Here is a 23,054-nt window from a genome sequence, read left to right on the forward strand (position 1 = left end):
GTGCAGCAGTTTTTAAACTGTGGGTTGCGACCACATCTTAATGGGTCGCCAAGGCTGGCTTAGACTTGCTGAGGTCCGGGGCCCAGAGATGAAGCTCATGTTACAGGCCCCCTTGCCTGGGGCAGAAGCCCTTGGGCTTCAGTTTTGGCGCCATCTGAAGCAGTGGGGCTCAGGCTTTGGCACCCCCAACCCCGAGCAGTGGGGCTTGGGACTGCTCAGGCTTCGGTCCCCCCTCTTAGGGTTGTGTAGTAATTTTTGTTGTCAGAAGGGGGTCGCAGTGCAATGAAGTTTGAGAACCCCTGATCTAATGCATTCCAAAGATATATTTTGCTCTTCAGAAGTATTTTTGTGAGCCCATCTGATAAGGCTCTGGGAGGGGTAATTTAGCAGTATCAAGGTGAAGGATCCTAGGCAGAGCAGTCACCCTAACTCTCCCTTCAGTAAGAGGCTTTTACAAGCTCCCTCACCCCAGCAACTCCTTCCAGTGCCTCACTGTCCCTTTTCTGTTAAAATCTAATTAGTTCAGTGAGCCCCCAGCTGGGGAGGCAAAGTATCCTAAACTGTAATTTAATGAAATGTGATATACAGATTTACTTACCCAATTCTTTAGAAACTGGAGATGCAGTTGCTATTTCTCCAATCTTTGCAACACCATCATAATATGCTCTTCCAGCCAGTATCATAGCTATAGGGAAAACAACAAGAGTACTCAGCTTGTGTTGCATTTAAAAAATTGAGTACATTATGAACTACCATCCACCAGGAAAAGGTAAATGATATTTTCACAATGCCTACCTGGGGTTCAAATGGGGTGCACAAACTTGGTTCTTTAACTTTTGGGAATTATTCTAGGGATTCGGAGTCCAGTCCAGGGCCTGTTGATGTCAATGTAAAGATTCTGACTTCAACACAGGCGGGATCAGCCCCCAATAATAGTAAATGACTCACATCTATTAATACGATATAGAATTCCCGAAAAGCATATTATATGTGTTTTTTTTAAATGACATAATACATATAACCAAAAAGCACATGTCCTTTCTGTCTTACTTTAGATTCATATGCACTGACAACTCATAGTGTGGTGCAATACTTTGAAGAGGACACAACTGGTCTTCTAGGAACAAATTCTGTCCACCCTCCCTCTCCGTGGCTGCAGAAGTTCCCAGATGCAGTGAAGATCTGCTATGAAAGCTTTAGGGAAATCTATAAGAAAGCTACAGTGCTAGAATGTTGAGGAAAGGCTGATAGATCTGCTGTTGTGTGTTTCCAACAGGCAGTGATCCCCTGTGAAGTGGCATCACAACAGTGACCAGGCGCATGGAAGGATTACTTCTCTTACCCTCACAGAACCTCCCTATAACTAATAGGAATGGAGAATAGAACACAGTTACCTTAAACAGAAAGTTATGATGTGAATTATTCCAGACACCTAAATCGCTATGACAGAGTAGCAAAATCAATACTGTTGATTCCCAAAAAACAGATGACAGTAAAAGCAAGGCACTCTTCTTAAAAGAACTAATTCCATATAATTTAAATCAGTGCCAAAAGAGAGGTATATAATTGCCCTATGATAAGTGAGCATGAATTACAAGCTACCAGTGGAAAATGTTTACCATTTCACTGCTAGTCAGTATGTCTGAAGCATCCAGCTAATAATGTGTTTATCAAGGGTAGCTGAATGAACCAAACCATCCATCCTAAACATCTTATTAATTTGAAGGGAGGTTCCATAGATACAATTCCACACATTTTTAATACACAAATAATGAAGCACCATCAAATACTCTTTTGTAATTTGTGCTCAGAGGACTTTCTTCAACCAGTTCTCTAAGTAGGATTTTTATGGAAAACCATTGTTATACATATGAACTATTGTAAAATCACATCAAGATTATTGTTCTATTAACAGGCAATAAATACAATGGCACCCTTAACTTCCAACAGTACTGACTACAATATTAATGACAAGTGTAGTTCTTATATTCCCCAGGATACAATCTGGAATGTTGGACAGCTGTGTCCCTTCAGTTCTCCAACCTGGGGTACTTTTTACACTGCTTTGCAGTGAGAGCAACCATTCCTGGCTTGCTCACACAGCCTCCAACATGTAAATTACCCCCAGGTATACTGCAATAGTGCTTCAGCCAGCCAGCCACCCTTGAATTATACTGCAGAGTGACATCAGCAAATTCACAGTCCCAGACTTCCCCCAGAAATGTGTATCTTGTACTGCCCAGATCTTTCTTTCTCAATACAAGCTCATATAAAGTCCATTATTTCATTAACAGAAAATGTTATCCATAAATATTATCTCAAATGAAGTTTCCCAAACACTTCAATCCAAACACACACTAGTTTAGATAAAACAAATTTAACTATAGAAAGAAAGATTTTAAGTGATTACAAGTAATGAGGCATAAAAGTCCAAATTGGTTACAAAGAAATAAAGGTAAAACACAAACTAATACTTAACAAGTTAAATAGGGCTACCATATGTCCGGATTTCCCCGGACATGTCCGGCTTTTCAATCTATAAATAGCCGTCCGGGCGGGATTTCTAAAAATCTAAAAATGTCCGGGATTTCCCCCCAGTTGGCTATATATAGATCGAAAAGCGGCGCTGCTTGGCAGCCAAAGCCCCTTCTCGGTTCCCCCCATCCCCTGCAGCCTTAGCACACCCCGGGCCCCGCAGCTGTCTTACCCCTCCTCCCGTCCCCTGAACACTCCGCCCCCTGCTCCTCTCCCTCCCCTGCTTCCCGCGAATCAGATCTTCGCGGGAAGTCTGAAAAGAAGCAGGGGCAGGCGGGCAGCAGCAGGTAAGCTGGGGTGGGGGGACGTGAGGAGGAGGGCTCCGGGGAGGCGCAATGCGGCCCAGTCCGGCCCCGGCCGGCCCCAGCGGCTCCGGCCCGGCCCGGTTCAGGCCCCGGGGCACCGGCCCCAGTTCCAGCCGAGTGCGCCGGCCCCGACCCCAGCGGCTCTGGCCCAGCTCGGGCCCCAGGGCGGCCGGCCCAGCCCCAGCCGAGCACCTCCGACCGAGCAGCGCTGGCTGAGCACCCCCGGCCCCAGCGGCTCCAGCCCGGCCCGGCTCGGGCCCCGGGGCACCGGCCCCAGTTCCGGCCGAGCGGTGCCGGCTGAGCACCCCTGGCCCTGGCCAAGCACCTCCGGCCTGGCCTCAAACCCCGCGACTCCGGCCGGAGCGCAGCCTGATTCCTGGGCTCTTGTTAAAGCCGGCCCTGGTCGGCGGATAGGGAGTGGGGGGTTGGATGGGTCGGGAGTTCGGGGGGGCTGTCAGGGGGGCAGGGGTGTGGAGAGGGGTTGGGACAGTCAGGGACAGTGAGCAGGGGGGTTTAGATGGGTCAGAGGTTCTGGGGGGGCTGTCAGGGGGGCAGGGGTGTGGAGAGGGGTCGAGGCAGGCAGGGAGCAGAGGGGGTGGGACGGGTCAGGAGTTCTGGGGGTCCTGTCAGTGGGCAGGGAGCAGTTGGAGAGGCCATGGGAGTCCTCGGGGTCTGTCTGGGGGCGGGGGTGTGAATATGGGGTGGGGTTGTGGATAAGGGTCGTGGCAGTCAGGGGACAGGTAGGGTCCTAGGGGGGCAGTTAGTGGCATGGGTCCCAGGAGGGGGCAGTCAGGGGACAAGGAACAGGGGGGAGTTGGGGGTTCTGAGGGGGGCAGTCAGGGGGTGGGAGGGAGTGATTTGGGGCGGGGCAGGGGCGGGGCTAGAGCAGGGCTCCTCCCCCCATGTCCTCTTTTTTGACTGTGCAAATATGGTAACCCTAACTTAAATTAATTCAAAGCCGAAGTCTCTCTCTCTCTCTCTCTCTCTCTCTCCCTCCCTCTCTCTCACCCCATGTTCTTTTGCAGGCTTCCTGGTTGGATGCTTTCCAGCCAGGACCCATCCCCCAGTCCAATGCTCCTTTCCTTGTCCTTCAGGCATTGTGGATGTCATGGGCAGAGAGGTGATTTGGGGCCTCTGTTCCTCATTTTTTATATCTTTTTCTCCTCTTTGATAATCCTCTCCAGCTGGGGTTCAGGAAAAGCAGATCTGGGGAAATGTGAACTTCCAGCCGTTCCATTGCCAAGATGTAAATTTCTTGCTCACAACCTTCTTCCTGCCAGAGTGTCTGCTTAACAAGGTGCCAGTCCATTTGATTATGCTGACATTCCATTTGGTTATGCTGATTATGCCAAGGCTCAGTTTGCATTTTGTCTCTAAGGAACTGGTTTGTGCCTGCTTTTCTAGACTTGGAACATGTCTCAGCAATATCATACAGTAGAATCTTATAACTTTACATACAACGTTGTCACTATTTTACCAGGACAATCACGTTCAGCAGATTGAGTTTTCAAATGATACCTCACAAGGCATACTTTGTACAAAATTTATCATCATCTTGTAAAAAGGATGAACATAAGGGTGCAGACTGTCACAACAGTCTGCTAGACCTTTATGTTTTACTCTTCTTAATTTTTCTGTAGCACATGGACAGGTACTCATGGAGATTAATATATTACAAATATTAACCTGCACTCATCACATACTTCCAGCTCATATAATGTCACTAAGCATTTAGAAAATGTCTGAGGATTCTCTATGGCAAGAATAATAATTAGGTTACCAAATATAGTTCTAGAAATATAATGCCACTGATGTTTTTCATTTTAACTGGTAAGGCATTCTGGAGTCTTTAAATTATATGACTTGAAAATCTTTCAAGAACTTAATCTTTCAGATTAAGGAGATTTATGCTAGCTAGAGTTGGAATGCTAGATAATCAGATTTGGCATTATCATCTTTATTTTCAACTGGAGACACTAACACTCCTGAGACAATAAGTAAGCTGCCTGAATGACCATACAGCATAATATCTATCAATATTTCAAGTTAATATTTCCACTTCCTTGGACAGATCTGAGGAAGATTTGTATGAGTATTGTCTGCGTACAATTTGTTAATCAAGGATTTTGTCATTCAGAGAATTAGTTTCAGTCTCCCAAAACAATACCTACATCTATCTGTGTTTAGAGCTTATTTTACTCATGAACACACATAAACTAGTTTGAGCCAAGGTTTACTTGAAACTAGACTGAGACTATCAACTCATATCATACAGGTTACCCAACAGCTATCGGCTGCTAATTAGGTCCTTTTTTAAAAACAGGAAACGCTACAAATCTATGGTATCCTATGGAAGAATATGTGTTGAGTGATAGCCTGTTTGAACATCTATGTGATTACAACACTGTCCCATTACTGACTCTAGATGTCACAATGACTTTCTTTTTCTTTCTTTGTTCTATTTTCATATGTAAATTCTCCTACATAGGAATATGACGATTCAGGAGGTCCCTACCAGTCCCAAGTCCAGTCCCCTGCTATTGCAGGCAACTTGATCACATAATCCTGTTCACAAACTTATCATGCTTCATTTTAAAACTAACCAGTTTGTTTGCCCCACCAGTCCTATTAGAAGCCTGTTCAAGAACCTCACTTCTCTGATAAAATCTTTTTTCCAATTTCCGGTCTAACTAAATTTATTCATGGCTGGATCTTACACATGTTCTTGTGCCGTCATTATCCTTTAGCTTAATTAGATCTTCTCCTACCTTGATTTTTACCCCCATTATGTATTTATAAAGAGCAATCATATCCCCTCACCCTTCATTTGCTAGTCTAAACAAGGCAAGCTCTTTGAAAACTCCTCTCCTGCGCAACTTGCTGTGGGAAATTTAGATTCCCAGGACAAAGCATATCAGGATGTAACAGCAACCTGAAAGTGAGCATATACTATAAATTCTTCCAGGCTTGCAGTACTTACGGTGCAGTAAAGCTGGACTCAAACCATTTCAATTCAGCTAGAGGGCTGTTATTGATATTTAGTAAGTTCTGTCAATTAACATTTCTCACCTTTTCTTGGTCAGTGAATTCACAACTCCAAAACAAACTGCATTCTCATGTTTGACGTGATCACACTTGTTAGGCACAAGCATTACAGAAATTTAAAAGGCAAAGCTGGAAAACTTTCATTGCTGTAAGACACAAGGACTAACCTAATGTACAAGAAAGAAATCCTGTTCTCTGAGAAGACGTGACAACGTTTTAACTGTCTTGATTTTAAGACAATGTTTGGCCAATTTTTATTGCATATTGGCTGGATACAACATAACTGAGTTCAGGTTTTTCAGGAAACATTAAGCATAATTATATATTAAAGTCACAGTGGTTTCGATTATTTCCTGTTAATGATTTCCATGTTAATATGTGCATTTGATTTAAATGGTAGGGCCAGTTTTGCTGGATTGAACACTGAAGCAGCAAGATTCAAACTGGAGAAGGGCTAGCAGCGAACAGCAGTTTACACATGTAGTAGTTTATAACATACAAATCTGATTCCCTGCATCTTCAGGGCATCTGCATCAGATTTTTCTGTCATGAGCTTAAGAAGTAATGGCAAGAATTGGTCAAATATTCTTGCAAGTGGAAATGATGCATATGCTTTGAGTAGTAGTTGGTTTTTGAAGGAGGCAGAAAGTCTTCTTCCTTTTATCTTTTTGTTGTAGTAAGCTTTTCATTCCCCAAGTACAATCCAAGCAGGCCATCTCCTCTGACCTCAGAATACTCTTGTTGGGGACACCAGGGAGAAGACACAGAGCAGTGAGCCAGCCAGCCAATTATAGTTTTACTGCCAAAGGTAGGGTTGCCAATTTTGGTTGGACGTATTCCTGGAGATTTCATAACATCACATCACATGATCTTTAATTAAAGATTAATCTTTAATTCCTGGATACTCCAGGACAATCCTGGAGGGATGGCAACCCTAGCTAAAAGTGAGGTCATTGCCTATCCCATAGTACATCAAGTGGTTCTTACATTGGCTAGTTGTCCTTGAGCCAAGCCCCAAAGGGGTTACAGGATCCCCTTCAGTTCCTGGTCTCACTCCCCTACACTACAACTCAATTTTTTGATGGGTAATGCCCATTACTTTCCAACTCTTGATGGAGTTGATCAGTACTCTTCACAGTCTGGGTCTGAGCCAATTTTCTTGCCCCATTACCAGTATCTTTATTTATGGCTTTCCAGGTAAGCAAAGCTATCCTGAAGGCTAGATTTGCGTCAACCAGACACATTGCAACCTGTGCTAAAGCTCTGACCAGCTATAGATTCAACTTCTTTTCACCACATGGACTAGTGAGGCACTGGATCGGGGTGGGCAATCTTTTTGGCCTGAGGACTGCATCGGGTTTCGTAAATTGTATGGCGGGCCGGTTAGGGGAGGGGGTCGTGGCCCAGCCCCCACCTCCTATCTGCCCTCCCCCCCAGGACTCCTGCCTCATCCAACCCCCTCTGTTCCCTGACAGCCCCCCCGGGACCCCTACCCCATCCACAAACCCCCGCTCCCTGTCCCCTGACCGCCCCCGAACCCCCGCTGCTCCATCCAACCCCTCCTCTCATTCCTGACGGCCCCCCCGGGACCCCTGCCCCATCTCCCTGTCCCCTGACTGCCCCCCAGAACCCCTGCCCCTGACTGCCCCCTGCTGCCCCATCCAACCCCCTCTCTCCTTCCTGACTGCCCTCCCCGGGACCCCTGCCCTCATTCAACCCCTCCCAGTTCTCCCCCCGACCGCCCCAACCCCTACCCACACCCCTGCCCCCTGACCACCACCCCGAACTCCCCTGCCCTCTATCCAACCACCCCTACTCTGTGCCCCCCTTACCGCGCTGCCTGGAGCACCGGTGGCTGGCGGCGCTACAGCCGCGTTGCCCGGCTGGAGCCGGGCCATGCCGCCACCGCCACCACGCAGCACAGAGACTGGGTCAGGCCGGGCTCTGCAGCTGCGCTGCCCCAGGAGCTCGCAGCCCAGAGCATTGCGCCGGGGGTGGAGTGAGTGAGCTGAGGCTGCGGGGGAGAGAGAACAGCGGGGGAGGGGCCAGTGTTAGCCTCCCAGGACAGGAGCTCGGGGGCTAGGCAGGACGGTCCTGGGGGCCGAATGTGGCCCGCGGGCCGTAGTTTGCCCACCTCTGCACTGGATCATCTATCATCCTGAGGGCGTGGGCTACTGAAGTAGCCTGAGGCAAAAGCTTCCCTCTTCTTGCATGAAAATGAGAAACTTCTCACTATGTTCCAGGTCCCTGCAGTGTCTCACTCCTTTCTAAGCCATCTTTCACAGGGGTTTAGTATTCAAACTTTCTGAATAGATGCTGCCAAATTAGCCTCACCTACTGGACTATAGGATACAGAAGTCCAAGAGATCAGTACGGTGCTCTGATCTAAATCCAATATTCTCTCAGGCTGGAAGCCACAATTCTATTTTCGAGCAATAACTTTTAAAATTTCTCCACCACTTTCACCAGATATGATTGAATGATTTGGAGCAGACTGAGTATGTGAGCAGGAGTTTGCCTTTTGTTAAATTATATCCCAATATATGCAATCTAAATTATTTAATGGTCCTTTTTAAAAGTAAGATTTTTCTATGCTTGTATAGCTGGGTTGTTTTTAATGGGAAAACATACTATATAATCTCTTCACCTGTTTAATGACTGGTAACTTGTAATATAGAAAAGAAAGGGAGATTCATGTAACCCCACGGTATCTACCAAAACGGCAATGAAGCGTTCTGTGTGTCGGAGTTAAAGTTTTACTGTTTGTCCGTTTAATTCTGATTTATGTGAGAAGTCATGATACATTTTAGTGCTTGGGAACAGAATATTTACTCCTTGTTACAGTTTACATAAAACAACAATTATATCAGATCTCTATTGTTGGCTCCCATAATGTGCTAGTTGCTCATCAGCTGTTGTAATTAAACATTCATTCGTATTAAATTGAGCATACATACAAGACCTGGTACATCAATCTGCTCTTAAGAGCACATTTTCTGGTACACAGAACATAACAGCAATGTATTTCTCCCGTGCTGCTGTACAGACCAGGTACATTTTATACCACTGTTACAAACACATATTTTGTTAAAAGGGACACTAGAAGAATTTGGCAGCAATAAGAGGTTTGAACTGCATTTTCAAAGTGTTAGTGAGCAATACATAATGAATCAAAATAGCAAGTATGAAACCTTTTCAAAATGTTTAAGTATTGTTGTCATATATGGTACTGCCTTCATTCTGTAAACTGCATAACCGATATAAAGCATCAGTTAATTGAATCTAAACAGACATTTTTGTAATAAGTCAATTTTCCTCGTATTTGTCTCCATCATGCTGTAATTTACTGTTTTGCAAAATATGCACTGGAGTTTGAGAGTGAAGAGATATCCCAGTGGCTCTTTGGTTGAAGATAAATACATTACCCTTGACACGTTCATGAAGTCTAGGACTGTGACAAAGGAGAATGACAAGCAATAGACACCTTCAGCCCCTTGAATCAGGTCATATTATTTAGGGGGTCCACATCTCTCTAATATCAAATTGTTCCATAGGTCCACGTAAAAGAAGGGGTCCCTCTAAGCAAACTCTGGGGGTCTAGAGCCCACTCTTGTAAATCAATTCTTATACAAATAGTCCCACTAAAGTCGATGGGTATATGTCACATGAGAAAAAGTTTGAGACTGCGTCCGAGGACACTAATTCACTTATTTCAATTTTAACTAGATTTAAAAAGTGACACTGTCTAATTTTTTTTAAATCTAGTCCAATCCTGCAAACCTTACTCATGCAAGTAGTCCCACTGAACTCATGGGGCTATTTGCATGGGTAATGAATACTTACGTGAGTAAGAGTTGGCAGGAACAGGTCGTTTTACCATGCATTTCTAAAGACACTTAAGATATTAAAACATCTAATTTTTTTAACCTTGATATTATTTTTACATTTCCACTAAGATCGGACAATGAAAATTGATTAGTCAGTTTCACTTTATTTTTCATGCAGTAGCACTATGGTAAAATGTTCGGGATGCAAACACTGCAGCTAAAATCTTATTTTCACTGATTTAAAGAAAAATACAAAACCTAAAATTAATAGAAATTATGATTTAATATGCAAAATTGAATTTAAACGTATATATAGCTTCTAATATCTTAAAACAGCATATGCATTTAAAATAAAAAGTTATTAAATTTACAATTGAATTTAAAAATTAGGAAGACTTACCATTAACAGCTTTTTCATAATTTTTCCCCAGGTTTATTACATTCCGTAGCCCAGGATTGAACTGTTCCATAACATTCTGATGATCAGAAAAAAAAAACCACATTATAACAAAGAAAACTCAGTGCACGCAATAAGTACATGAAAAAGCTGATTTGAGTCGCCACAGCATAAGCCAGCACTTGTCTACATTGCAATTAAAAACCTGTGGCTGGCCCGTTTCAGCTGACTTGAGCTTGTGGGACTTGGGTTAGCGGGCTGTTCAACTGCAGTGTAGACATTCAGGCTTGGGCTGGAGTCCGAACTCTGGGACTCAGAGAGAAGAGCGTCACAGAATTTGGGCGCCAGCCAGAGCCTGAACATCTACACTGCAATTAAATAGCATCCCTGGCCCTGTGAGCCCAAGACAGCTGATGCAGGCCAGTTGTGGGTTTTTAATTGCAGTGTAGACATACAGGATTTTAATCTCAGATGCAAGGCACATATTAAAAATCTGCTATTATGGATGTTTGACCTCCACAGTGAATTTTTTTTGGATGCTGGGCATTCAAGATTAGGATATCAGTGCAAAATTAACCTCTGGTCTAAGCAGTGCAACACTTCCAATTTCAGTGGATTTGTGCTCACTTAAAACAGAGATGAATCTGACCTTTTCTCTAACCTTGGTAAGAGTGCTCATACAATCAAGACTAAAGTTTACACAGATCCTTCTTTAATGAGGGAGAGAGGGAGAAGCAGGAGAGAAGGGAAATCCCTTTTCTCCACTACTACCTAAATAATTTAAGACAAAGAAAGACTACTGGCTACTATTCAGAATTTGGATATTCCTTCAAAAAGAAAAAATACTTTTGAGTTTTCTGACTAGACAGGTGACTTGGAGATGACTTAACACCTTCCAATCAAAAACAATACAGCGATGGCCCTACTGAAAGCTTTTTTGTTTTGTTTTTTTGGTGAGTCACAGCATGGCATTTTGAAAGAGTAGTTCACACATTCAATTTGAAAGCTCAATGTATTGTATGGTGTCAGCCCAATTTGAGCGATAATACTTCCACCAAAAAGTAAAATGAGAATTACTGGCTACCTTCAACGCAAAACAAAAACAACAAAAAAACGACTACAGCTGCTTTTGAATGTTGTTACAATTATTTTGGCTGGAGCAACTAAGACTAGAAATCCAAAAACACATAGTATGGCTGCCTTCATAACCACCAAATTCTAACAATAGGTGAAGTGGCAGAGATTGTGAAACTGTCATTCACAATTCAGGAAAATAGCTGCATTGGTCCAATTTAGAAAAAAGTAACCATTCATTGAGATCCAGTTTTAAACACTCCAAATTTTAGAAATGCCTCCCCTGTCGAAAAGTGGAAGGGGAACAACAGCATTTTCCTTCAAACCAAGATATTCAAAAGTGCCCATTGATTTTTCGGTGCCAAAAGCTGAGACATATTGAAGAGGCCTGATTTTTCAGAACATCCATCCTTGGAAAATCTGGCCCTTTAAAGGTGTCTCAAATTGGGTAATAAAATGGATGCACCCAATATTACTAATTACTTTTGAAAAAGTTGGGTCTGGTGTTTAGCTACTTGGTAGGTTGCTTGAACGGTAGTCCAATGGATTTATGTGGTTGTGGTTTAACTGTAATTCAGATAGTTACCCCATTTATGTTTGAAAAGAAAAGGTAAAGAAGGAAAAGAGGAGTGGGTTGATCTTGCATTCCTTACTCATGCTAAACTTCCACTGATGTAAACAAGACTTATGCCTGAGCAAACAACACAGGACTGGCTATATTTATCATATTACTGGTCATTTTAAGCTAAGTAGTTTCAATATTATGACTCTGTTTTCCCCTTGTATGTCAAATACAATTCCCCATACATGTACTTTTAAAGGAATTTCCTCTTGATATCCACAAATACTGAGCAATTAATCTTCACAATATATACTTTTATTTGAATATATATACACACACACACACACACACCCCCCTCTACCTCGATATAACACGAATTCTGATACAACGCGGTAAAGCAGTGCTCCGGGGGGGGCGGGGGGGGGCTGCGCACTCTGGCGAATCAAAGCAAGTTCGATATAACGCGGTTTCACCTATAACGCGGTAAAATTTTTTGGCTCCTGAGGACAGCATTATATTGAGGTATATATAAGCGGCGCGGGCCGAGGGATGTGCTGGCCACGACTTCCCACCACCCCCATTGGCCCGGGACGGCGAACCGCGGCCAGTGGGGGCCGTGATCGGCCAAACCTGCCACGTCAGCAGGTAAATAAACTGGCCCGGCCCACTAGGGTGCCGAACGTTGCCGACCCCTGATATATTTAAAATGCTAATTTTTGTGAATCACTGAGATTTTGCAATGTTTATAATTTCAAATTACCTCAAGCATTCTACAAGCACTTATTATGCCAAAGCAATGCTATAACTCAAATATCACATGTGAAGGAAAATGAAATGGAGAGAAATATAAAAATTATATTGTATTAGTTCTGCACTATCAATTTTAAATTGAACAGTTTTAAAAATCTCCCATCTTTTTCAGATTTTTTCTCTCTGTGATGGCTTGTATAGGAAACCCAGCAGCTGGAATGGGGAGGGGGGTTTCTTATACTCGCAACAAATACATTCTATTAATGATCTGTTTTGACATCAACTTATACATATGTTACTGAAAATTGTTCTGCAAGTCCATTATTTTTTGTTTAAAAGCAACCTTTCCATTTTCTGACATATTTTTGTAGTGTTACATCAAATACAAAAAGAATAGAGACTTTTACAAAAATAAGTGTTACAGGTTCTGAGAGAACCTAGAAAAAAAGACCTACTAATAAACTCTGAAATCTGCCAAGAAAATCTACAAATCCGAAAGTGCTACATTACAAACCACTAGAAACAAACAAGGATCATTACATATCTGAAAACTCACATAGTAATTGAACAAAGGAGTCTGACCTGAAACACTGGCATCTTTTAGATGTTAGTCAAATAAGTGTACTTTGAAACTCAAGGTGTTCAAAATAAATACCTTCTGTTTAACAAAAAGAACAGACAACAATGAAAAAGTTTTAATCTTTTGCGTGCTGTACTGGTAATATACTGGCAAATGTATGTCTATTTAGTATATGCATAGACCAAGAGAATGTGATAAGAACATTCTAAAATTTAAAAAAATTTGGGAAGAAAAAAAACAAAAACAAAATGGTCTCTTAAGGCTATTCAGACACCATAAAGAAAAAAAGAAGACTTTTTTACAAAGCATCAATCCACAATGAAATCTAGTTAATTTATAAAGTAAAGAATGAGTTAAAATTGGTCTCAAGTACCACCTCACTGTGTTTTTATGGTCCTATTTTCCTTTTTCTAAAAAAAAAACCCATGCAGAGAACAGAAGAAACTAGATGACTGCACATGTGAAACAATTAAAGTGATTGATACATGCAATGATGTTAAACTGGAGAGAGAGAGAAAAAAACATTTCCCCTATATTGTTTTGTTATAATCTTGAGTGTTTCTTGTAACTGCGAGTAGATTATTTTCAAACTCACTCTTTTATACATTTAGTAGTCACAGATTCTACTAATAACATTTAAAATATATATGACTGTTTATATTTTGTTGGAATGAGAAAATTATAGGGTTTAGATACTGCAGTGCTTACTCATGCACAGCTCTCACTGAAGGCACACTGTAATAAGGCATCCTAAGGACGTGTATACAAATGTATAGCAGTGACTAATGTCATACTAAAGCCCTGTCAGACAAGTCTGTTTTGTAATAGTAAAAGAATTATAGCATGTTTCTGTTTACCCACTTGAAAGCATTTTTCTTACAGAATTAGACTCCATCCATCAGTAATTCACCATGTTGACATCAGAACCAACAAGACTTAAATGGATATCTTCTGAACTTTTCCCTCTCTAGTAATGCAATATTTTATTTAACAAAGATGCACACATGTACACACATACACGAGCCACTGAATACATTTATTTTTCTCTTTAACATACCGACTTGGCCCAGGTACTCTCATTGCTAGGAAAACATAGCAAGGAAATGTTGATTATCCCCAATGCCTCACTCTGAGTGGGCAATGTAACCGCTTCCCTCCGGCAAGCGGTTGCTAGACACATGATCATGAAACCTACTTTTAGTACTGATAAAGTTCCCAGTTATTGCCACAACTCTGACCTTCCACTTCTGTGTAATGGTATTAAAAAGTTTGTGGCCTGCAACCGCAGTGCCATTAGTCCTTATACTTCTTTGATAACTTTCAATTTGGCTTTCAAACTGGGTAGACAAAGACTGTACTAGCTTCATTGTTCATCTCTTCCTAGAAACAGACAGAAGTCCGAGGCCATAGTATTTTTTTCCCCATCCATAAGTAGATTTCAGTACCATTGACCATTAGATTTTGTTGACTCTCTGCAGACACTGGCAAGTATAGACAAGATTATGATAGAAGAGTAAGTCCACTTAAGTATAGAGTGTTCTCAAGAAGAGTTCCGCTATATCACCCTTTCTGCTCATGGTATATATGAGGCTATGGGGAAAGCCTGAGAATTTGGCCTGCATTAATGAAAGACACAACTCGTGGATCTTTTCTCTAATAGACCCAGATGTGGTTGGAAGCCTTTGCACTGCCACAGCAGTTGACTGTTAGCAGAAGTGCCCCAGCCAGTCTCTAGATTTTAATGTTTGAGGGATGAGACAGGACATTCCCAATGGAAGGTCCTATGCTCTGGAATTTGCTTGTTTGATTCAATGCATTGGCCATAGTTAATTGACATTCATGGAACAGTGCAAAGCTCATCTATTTTCCTCACGCTTTTGTCGAAGGGGATGGTTGGTGGGAATGTTCAGCATTACTTTGAGGGTTTGGGGGGAAGGAAACAAAGTCCACTTAAGTTTGTTATCTGACAGCAAATTATGCATTTTATTTTTAAAATGTCCTACTCCAAGATTATTAAACTCCACCCTTCAGACAATCTCAAAAAAAAAGGCAACTGAATTTATTAAACAGGGTTTTCTTCTGTTCAGCAGTAGAGAAAAGCAGGATGAATCCTATCATTTTATGAAAACCTCAAGACAAGCAAAAGTCTGATCTGTTTATGCAACTTGATTTGTAAAGTAATGACACTTCTTGCCCCATCCCCAAAAAGTCCCACAAAAATGCAGAATATTTTTCAAAAAGAAAATGGCTTTATCTTGGAGTTATCTTTGAAGTTGATGGGAGCTGCAGGTGCTCAGCATTTTTCAGGGTCAGGCCCAAATTTTCTGACAAGTATTAGTATTTTACACAATGCTGAGATATTTCATATTTTTAAAAAGTGATTGCTTTATTTTTGTTGAACTCTAGAAGTAGCAGAAAAGTCACCCAGGGATAAAACACTGGATTTAAAAAATAATTGGCAGAACATGCTTTTTTTTAAAATAACATCCCAGTGTTTTATAATTTCTGCTATTTATAATTTATTGAAAGAAACAATAACCCAAGAAAACTTTTACTAATATGAATTATTTGTATTACAACAGTGTGTCTAGAGGTCCCAGCTGAACCAGGAACCCATTGTTTGAAGCATTATACAAACACACAAAAAGAAATGGTCCCTGCCTTGAAGAGCATCATCCAAATAGACAAGACCACACAATACCTTAGGGCTTGTCTTCAAGTACTGTGCCACTGTAGTGCTTTAGTGAAGACACTACTATGCCGATGGGAACACTTCTCTTGTTGGTATAGTTAATCCACCTCTGTGAGGGGCAGTAGCTATGTCGATGGGAGAAGCTCTCCTGTTGGCACAATGCTGTCTAGACCAGGGGTTAGGTCAGTATAACTACGTCGCTCGGGGTATGGATTTTTCACACCCCTGAGCAACGTAGTTATATCAATATGTTTGTAGTGTAGATGTGGCCTTAGTTTTCACCAGCAGGAGTGTAAATTCTAATGTACACCAGCGTGTCACGAACTAACTGGCTTATGTGGACCCTCTGGCATGCACTAAAAGTCCCCCAATGAAATGGGACTACATTTCACATGCAAACAGTACTACATTAATGCGCACTATAGATCTTTTAGTACTTGCTCCATGGGACAGTGAGTGTGCAACACGCGCAAAGGATGGGAAAGGAAACAAATGAAGTGACAAAACCCAAGTCTCCTACGTGTTAGTGCAGTGTCTTATGCTCTGGTACCACAGTGCCTCTTATCTATTCATAAAAATAGATAACTAGAAGAGAACAATAGGCATATAATCAGCTCATACAGCTTTCTGATCTTTAGGATGAATGGAAATTAAGAGGAGACACCTATTCAAAACAGACATCAGGAAACGTCTTTTTATGCAAAGTACAATAAAAAGGCAAAATGACCTGCCATGAAAGAGTTTGAGAGAAATATACTGTGGTCATTCATTAAACAATTATATGGAGTTGTACTAGAGTCCACTGCTGGGCACCTTCAACTCCTATTGAAGTTAATGGGAGTTGAATGTGCTTAGCACTCTCCAGAATTAAAAAGGAACCAACCTTGCATTTCCACATGTTCTCTCTCTCTGTAATATAAAACAAACACACACACACGTATTCCTCAATTCCTGCTACTATTATAAACAGTTTTAACCTTCAAAACAAATGAGACCCATTGTAGGAGTTCTTTCCTGTAAATGCTCAGCTTTGCTTTTTATTTTGAGATATACCTATGCAAAACAATAGCTCAGCAGGTATGAACACAGCTAAACAATACCAAGAGTCCCTGTAGCTTCAGGTTTACATCCTGCTGACACTTTAACCAAAAAAACTGATAGATTACTAAATATACAGCATGTGTGTTTGTGTATAAACCTTACTAGTCATATTATTACAGTGTTAGATATTCAGTCATAGCAAGACTGAGCCATACTTAGTAGTTATTAATTAAAATTTTATATTGGACTGATTACATGTGCTATTTCATATTTAAAATAACTGCAAATTACATTTAGAAGAATCCTTTAATATAACAATTTTATGTTTGGAAATCCCCTTGAGATTTCTTTAATTGACTCAAATAGGAGTCAGATATAAACATACATAGAACAAATCGTATTGTACTGTGCTTAAAACTTTTTTTTTTTTGCATGATCATACTACGTCTCTGTAACAAATAAAATTAGGGCCTCATTCTCCCCCTCCTCATTAAGAGTCACATCCTGTTCCATTGAAGGCAATGGGAGCTTTACCACTGATGTCAATGGGTGCAGAGGCAGAGTCAAGTCCTAAACCCATTTTATACTGGTGTAATTCCACGGCAATCAACAGAATTACAGAGATGTAAAACAAGATTAACAAAGTGGAAAAAATTAAGATCCAAGTGTTTTCAAACCAGGTGAGATCTTATGACTGATTATCAGTCAGCTTGCCAAACATTTACTATTTAAAGGAGAAACACATTAAAGCGTCATCCACCAGTATGTTTCAAATATAAATTCTCTTTCAAGAGGTTATGAACATGTGACCCAGGATGAAATCTAGGTCCAAATGAAGCATTAAGTTGGCACAACTCTATTGTGGTCAATACAGAATCGTATTTTACACTTAGGTGGAATTTAGCTCTTGGCACTCCAGATCTCAACCCGGTAGTGTCTTTTACATTTTTAAACAAATTTTTAAAATAAATTTACTTTAGGTTTCAGTAGTACAAGACAATTGTTTTGATTAAACAAATTTAAGGTTCTTAAATTGATTTTAATTTGTTTTTAAAATGAATGTGGCAGGCAGTCCATAATCTAATCACTGGTCAGGGCCGGCTCCAGCATTTTTGCCGCCCCAAGCAGCGAAAAAGAAAAAAATGCCATGATCGGCCCCACTTTGGCGGTAGCCACTTCATTCTTCGGCAGCAATTCGGCAGCAGGTCCTTCCCTCCGAGAGGGACTGAGGGACATCCCTTTCCATTGGCCACCCCAAGCACCTGCTTGCTACGCTGGTGCCTGGAGCTGGCCCTGCCACCGGTCCCTTTTTCTTTTAAAGGAATTTAAAATAACTATTGTCAAGATTCTTAACTATGCATATATAATTACATATTTACATAAGAGACCATTATTGTCTACCACGAAAGTATTATTTAATAATTCCATACATTACCAGAAGAACCTAACACTTCCTGGAGTAAACAGGATATTTTAAAAACTGTCTAAATATGCACTTAGAATGATTGCTAGGTTATATACAGTTTAAAATCTAGGCTTAATAACAAACACCATTGAACTATAAGAGCTATCACCCCATCAAGAGTTCTGGAAGCCTCATAAGCCACAAGAGCATAGCACGAGTGTCTTGTGCAGTCACTAGAACATAGAAATGGAATTATAGCTTTCTAATTCAATGCTTTCTTGGTTATCATTTTGCATAGTATGCAATCAGATGATTCACTGGCAGTTTTTTTCTATACTGCTGCTAGCATGAAGTCACATTGGCTGTAGTGGCCTTCCAACAAGTAAATGGCCTAGCAGTCAACCTGGGGTCACAAAATATTTACTCTCACTGCAGAGCCTCCTGATTCATAGGTGCAACATCACTCCAGTAAATTATTAGGGTTGTGTGCTATGAGGAAGGTTGTGGCTGCCTTTAAATTATGATCTTCCACACCGTCAAGTTTCATCCTGCATGTGCCATTGTATCATATACTCAAAAGCTATGTAATACCTAAAGAATAAGAGGGTAAGATTAAGTGTCAGTCTTAACTCTGAAATTCTTTGCTTTTGTTGACTTGTGGCTTTAGGGTGGTGGCTGTAATAACAATGTTGATTAGTTTTGGGATGTTCACTTTTTCTTTTTATATTGCTAAATTAACACACAAATGATACCCCAAAGAAACATGAATTTACAGTCTACCTTGTCGACTCATCTTTTAGCTAATCTGATTATTTGTGTAAATATGTGTAAAAACTTCATACAGAGTGAGTAAATATGTATTTAAAGGGCATCTGATAGCATGGATAGTACTATTAATACATTACAAGGGAGGCAAGGTGGGAAACAGACAAGCAAGAGAACCTTTAATTTCCTTTTCCAATATCTTTCAGTTCCCCTTCAAGCTATGATTTTTTTAAGGATGAAAGCCTATCACTGGTCCTGCAAGTCCTATGTCCCACCATTTCTCAGTTCCTGTAATCCTGTCACAATCCAGCATTTGTAACATTACAATTAACTTTCAGAGCTTCCTCCTGCAAACTTACTCAAGAAAATGATCCTATTAGCAATAGGCATACTTGTGTGAGTAAAGGGTTTGCTGATTTAGGGCCTTTATTGGTAACTGTGATGTCACAAATATTAGAGATTATGTAAAAGACATGACAAGATAGAGTGTAGAGGAGGGAGCTTTTATTTATACATAAAGAACCTGATCTTCCTTCCAATAAAGTCAATGGTAATTTTGCCCAAATTTGGTATTTTTAAGCCCCCTAGTCATAGGTGCTGGAATAGGGGTTTTGGGGGATCCGGTAGCCCCCCTCCCCTGCCTGGCTTGAAGTGGTTTCCATCATAAACAGGGTTTACAGTTTGGTACAATGGGTCCCAGCACCCCCACTATACAAATTGTTCCAGCACTCCTGCCCCTAGTGATCAAACAAAACACAACATGATGCCAACACAACTGGACTAATTGCAAGAATAAAAGGTTGTAGGATAGAGTGAGAGTAACAAAACAAATTGGGGAGTGAGAGTAAGAAAACAAATTCTGTTACAGAAACAGTTGGAGAGATTATAAACAGTCAATTTTTAAAATTTTGTTTTATGGAAACATACCTTGACAATGTCATTATTACTTATTATTATTATGTATTCTCTTGTATGAAAAAAGACTAGAAATCCTTCATTTGGGCTCAAAACTGCAAATGCACATATGTAACTTGATTCACAATTGTTTTTTGCAAGTCTGAGCACTTTGTCTGATAAAAGATAGTATGCAAAACTAAGATTATGGGTCAAATACTGCACTCATCTCTCAGCCAAAACTCTGATTTTAAAGAGAGTTTTTCATGCGTAAGGATTACAGGATTTGACTTAGTAGGATTAAATTCAGTGTGTTTAAATAGAGACACATGCAGAAATTGTAAGTATAAAGACTTTTAATATAGATAGTTGTTGAGTTTGGAGAAGACCGAGTTTCAAAATAAGTATGTACAGGTAATGTAGAGAAACAAAACATTCTGCAACTAGCAAAACACAGGTGTGTGTGATTTTTTTTTTAATTATTAGAATTGGACTGTCACTCATAGTTCATATACTTCTACATGAGGCTCATTTGTGGTTGTGTGTACATATTTTCACAAAATGGATTTCGTATCCTATAGATGTTGATTTATTACAAGCTTTAGCTTATGATGTAAGTTAAAATTTAAAAAACTTTTTAAAGAAAAATTTCACACCCCATACATGAACTTACACATAACTAATCAGCATCCAGACGTACAGTTAAGTATGTCCCCATTTATGAAATCAGATCCACAAAGGTGGACTCCTCTGCTGATTTGTAGCCTGGCTGGGGCTCAGGATCACCGCATGAGTGGACCCATGTGAATCCGATTGCCAGACTGGGGCCCATGCCAATAACTTTACTCAAGTGCTTAAACATTTTTAGGCTCCAGCCCGGAGTGAGAATCACTGTTCATAAAACACCAGCAGTAAAATACCCTATTATCAAAATGGGCTATATGAATTACTGGTCATTTAAAGTTATTGATTCTGCAAAAGAAAAAATAAATCTTGAACTCTTTAGGGCAAAAGAGCTTTGACGCATTGTGGATTATATTACAATAGAGTGTTATGTGCATAAGCATACATATAAACAGACTTGCCATAAATTGGGTTAACAGTTGTCATATTGGGGTATGTATATCCCACAACCATTAACTTTTCATGGATTTATCACACACAAAAACAAAAGCAAAACCCAAAACAATGCAAGAGTCATAAGCTTAGTTGAAAAAAGTGAACACTCATGGCACAAAATATTTTAATTAATGCTCTACTGTTTTCCATGTGAAACTACAAGCAGTTAAACTAATATCCTTAATGATACCATAAAAGTTTTTTGAATTTTTTTTGTTTTATTTAACCCTCCTCCCCCCCCATACACACACACACATTCTTCTGTAGTGGGGCATGTGTAAACATATCCTGGAGAAAACTTGCTTAGTAGCAGCCTGATCAAGGTAAAAGACCCTGACAGTTTAGGAGTAGTATATAGAGGGCTATATTATCATTATCCTGGGTACGCTGAGTTCTCCTATATTGTTTAGAAAGGAAGAATAATGCAAGTATGCTATACATCAGTGGCTCTCAACCTTTCCAGACTACTGTACCCCTTTCAGGAGTCTGACTTGTCTTGTGTATAGTGTACCTCTAAGTTTCACTTCACTTGAAAAATCGCTTACTTTGTCATTTTTACTATAGAATTATAAAATAAATTGATTGGAATATAAATATTGTACTCGCAATTCAGTGTATAGTATATAGTGCAGTATAAACCCATCATTGTCTGTATGCAATTTTAGTTTGTACTGACTCTACTAGTGCTTTTTATGTAGTCTGTTGTAAAGCTAGGCAAATATCTAGATTGAGTGGATGTATCCCCTGGAAGACTTCTACAGTACCCTAGGGGTAAGTGTACCCCTGATTGAGAACCAGTCAGCTTTATATTGAGGTGTGTTTCTGAAGAGTGACCTTTACTGTGCCAGCTGCCCTCTCCCCCGAGGTAGGAGAGGTACCTGTGTGCCCACGCAGGGGTGCCCCAGCTGCCCTCCCCCCCGAGGGAGGAGGGGTGCGTGCGTGCCCACTCATGGGTGCCCCAGCTGCCCTCTCCCCCGAGGGAGGAGGGGTACCTGTGTGCCCATGCAGGGGTGCCCCAGCTGCCCTCTCCGCCGAGGGAGGAGGGGTGCGTGTGTGCCCACGCAGGGGTGCCCCAGCTGCCTTCTCCCCCGAGGGAGGAGGGGTACCTGTGTGCCCATGCAGGGGTGCCCCAGCTGCCCTCTCCGCCGAGGGAGGAGGGGTGCGTGTGTGCCCACGCAGGGGTGCCCCAGCTGCCCTCCCCCCCGAGGGGTACCTGTGTGCCCATGCAGGGGTGCCCCAGCTGCCCTCTCCCCCGAGGGAGGAGGGGTGCGTGTGTGCCCACCCAGGGGTGCCCCAGCTGCCCGAGGAGGGGATTGCCCCTTGGACTGGGTTATGTCGCTGACTCCCTGAGCGCCCCCTTTCGCCGCGGCCCGGCCCTACTCACCTTGTAGGTGCTCTCTGTCAGCTTGTTCACCTCTTCGGGATCCCGAGACATCGTGGCCCCGGACACGGCGGCAGCGCCTCAGGCAGGAGAGACGGGACGGCGGCGGCAGCGGCGGCTCCGGAGAATCCGGCAGAGAGGCCGAGGGGGCCGGCGGGAAAAAACTTTCTCCTCGGGGAGCTGCTCCGCTGCCCCTCACTCGGAGCCCCGCTCTCCGCCCGGCCGCCGCCCCAGAAAAGTCCCGGCAGAGACGGCTCCGCTGCCACCTTCGCCCAAACTGTCAAACTTGTGGAACCAGCCAGCCCAGCCCGGCGGCGCTCCCGGGGCGGAGCCTGCGAGGTGGGGCCGTCTGACGCGGCAGGGCCCGCTGGCCAGGCGGGGCGAGGCCTCCCGGGAGCGGGGATGGGTAGGGCAGGCGGCTCCACTCTCTTACCTGAGCAGCCGCCCATCCCCTCCCCTCCCCTCATGCTCGGCCCCGGGGAACTTCGAGCTGCTCTATGGCGCGGTGACAGGGTGTCGTGTGACAAGGCAAAGGCGCCCCAGGGCACGACATGGCACCACCACAGCGAAGGGCTACGAACAGCTCTGCCAGGCGAGCTCCCCTCGGGGCACACAACACGTCACGTATCAGGGGGTAGCCGTGTTAGTCTGTAGCTACAAAAACAACAAGGAGTCTGGTGGC

At 42.2% G+C, this 23,054-nt stretch overlaps 1 protein-coding gene across 1 annotated transcript in view; it reads right to left on the minus strand.

Annotated features, from left to right (window-relative positions):
* The window catches only part of BAIAP2L1 (BAR/IMD domain containing adaptor protein 2 like 1), a 66,400-nt gene extending 43,636 nt beyond the window's left edge, over window positions 1-22,764 (minus strand). Inside the window, exons 1-3 of the mRNA XM_005304683.5 lie at window positions 22,376-22,764; window positions 10,113-10,188; window positions 599-685 (exon numbers count right to left, since the gene is read on the minus strand). Of these exons, the coding sequence (XP_005304740.1) occupies window positions 599-685; window positions 10,113-10,188; window positions 22,376-22,426 (214 nt within the window). The 5' untranslated portion in view covers window positions 22,427-22,764. The remainder of the gene's footprint in view (window positions 1-598; window positions 686-10,112; window positions 10,189-22,375) is intronic.
* Between the last annotated feature and the right edge of the window lie 290 nt (window positions 22,765-23,054).

This window comes from Chrysemys picta, chromosome 10 (genome assembly GCF_011386835.1).
Source record: "Chrysemys picta bellii isolate R12L10 chromosome 10, ASM1138683v2, whole genome shotgun sequence".
Taxonomy (NCBI): domain Eukaryota; kingdom Metazoa; phylum Chordata; order Testudines; family Emydidae; genus Chrysemys; species Chrysemys picta.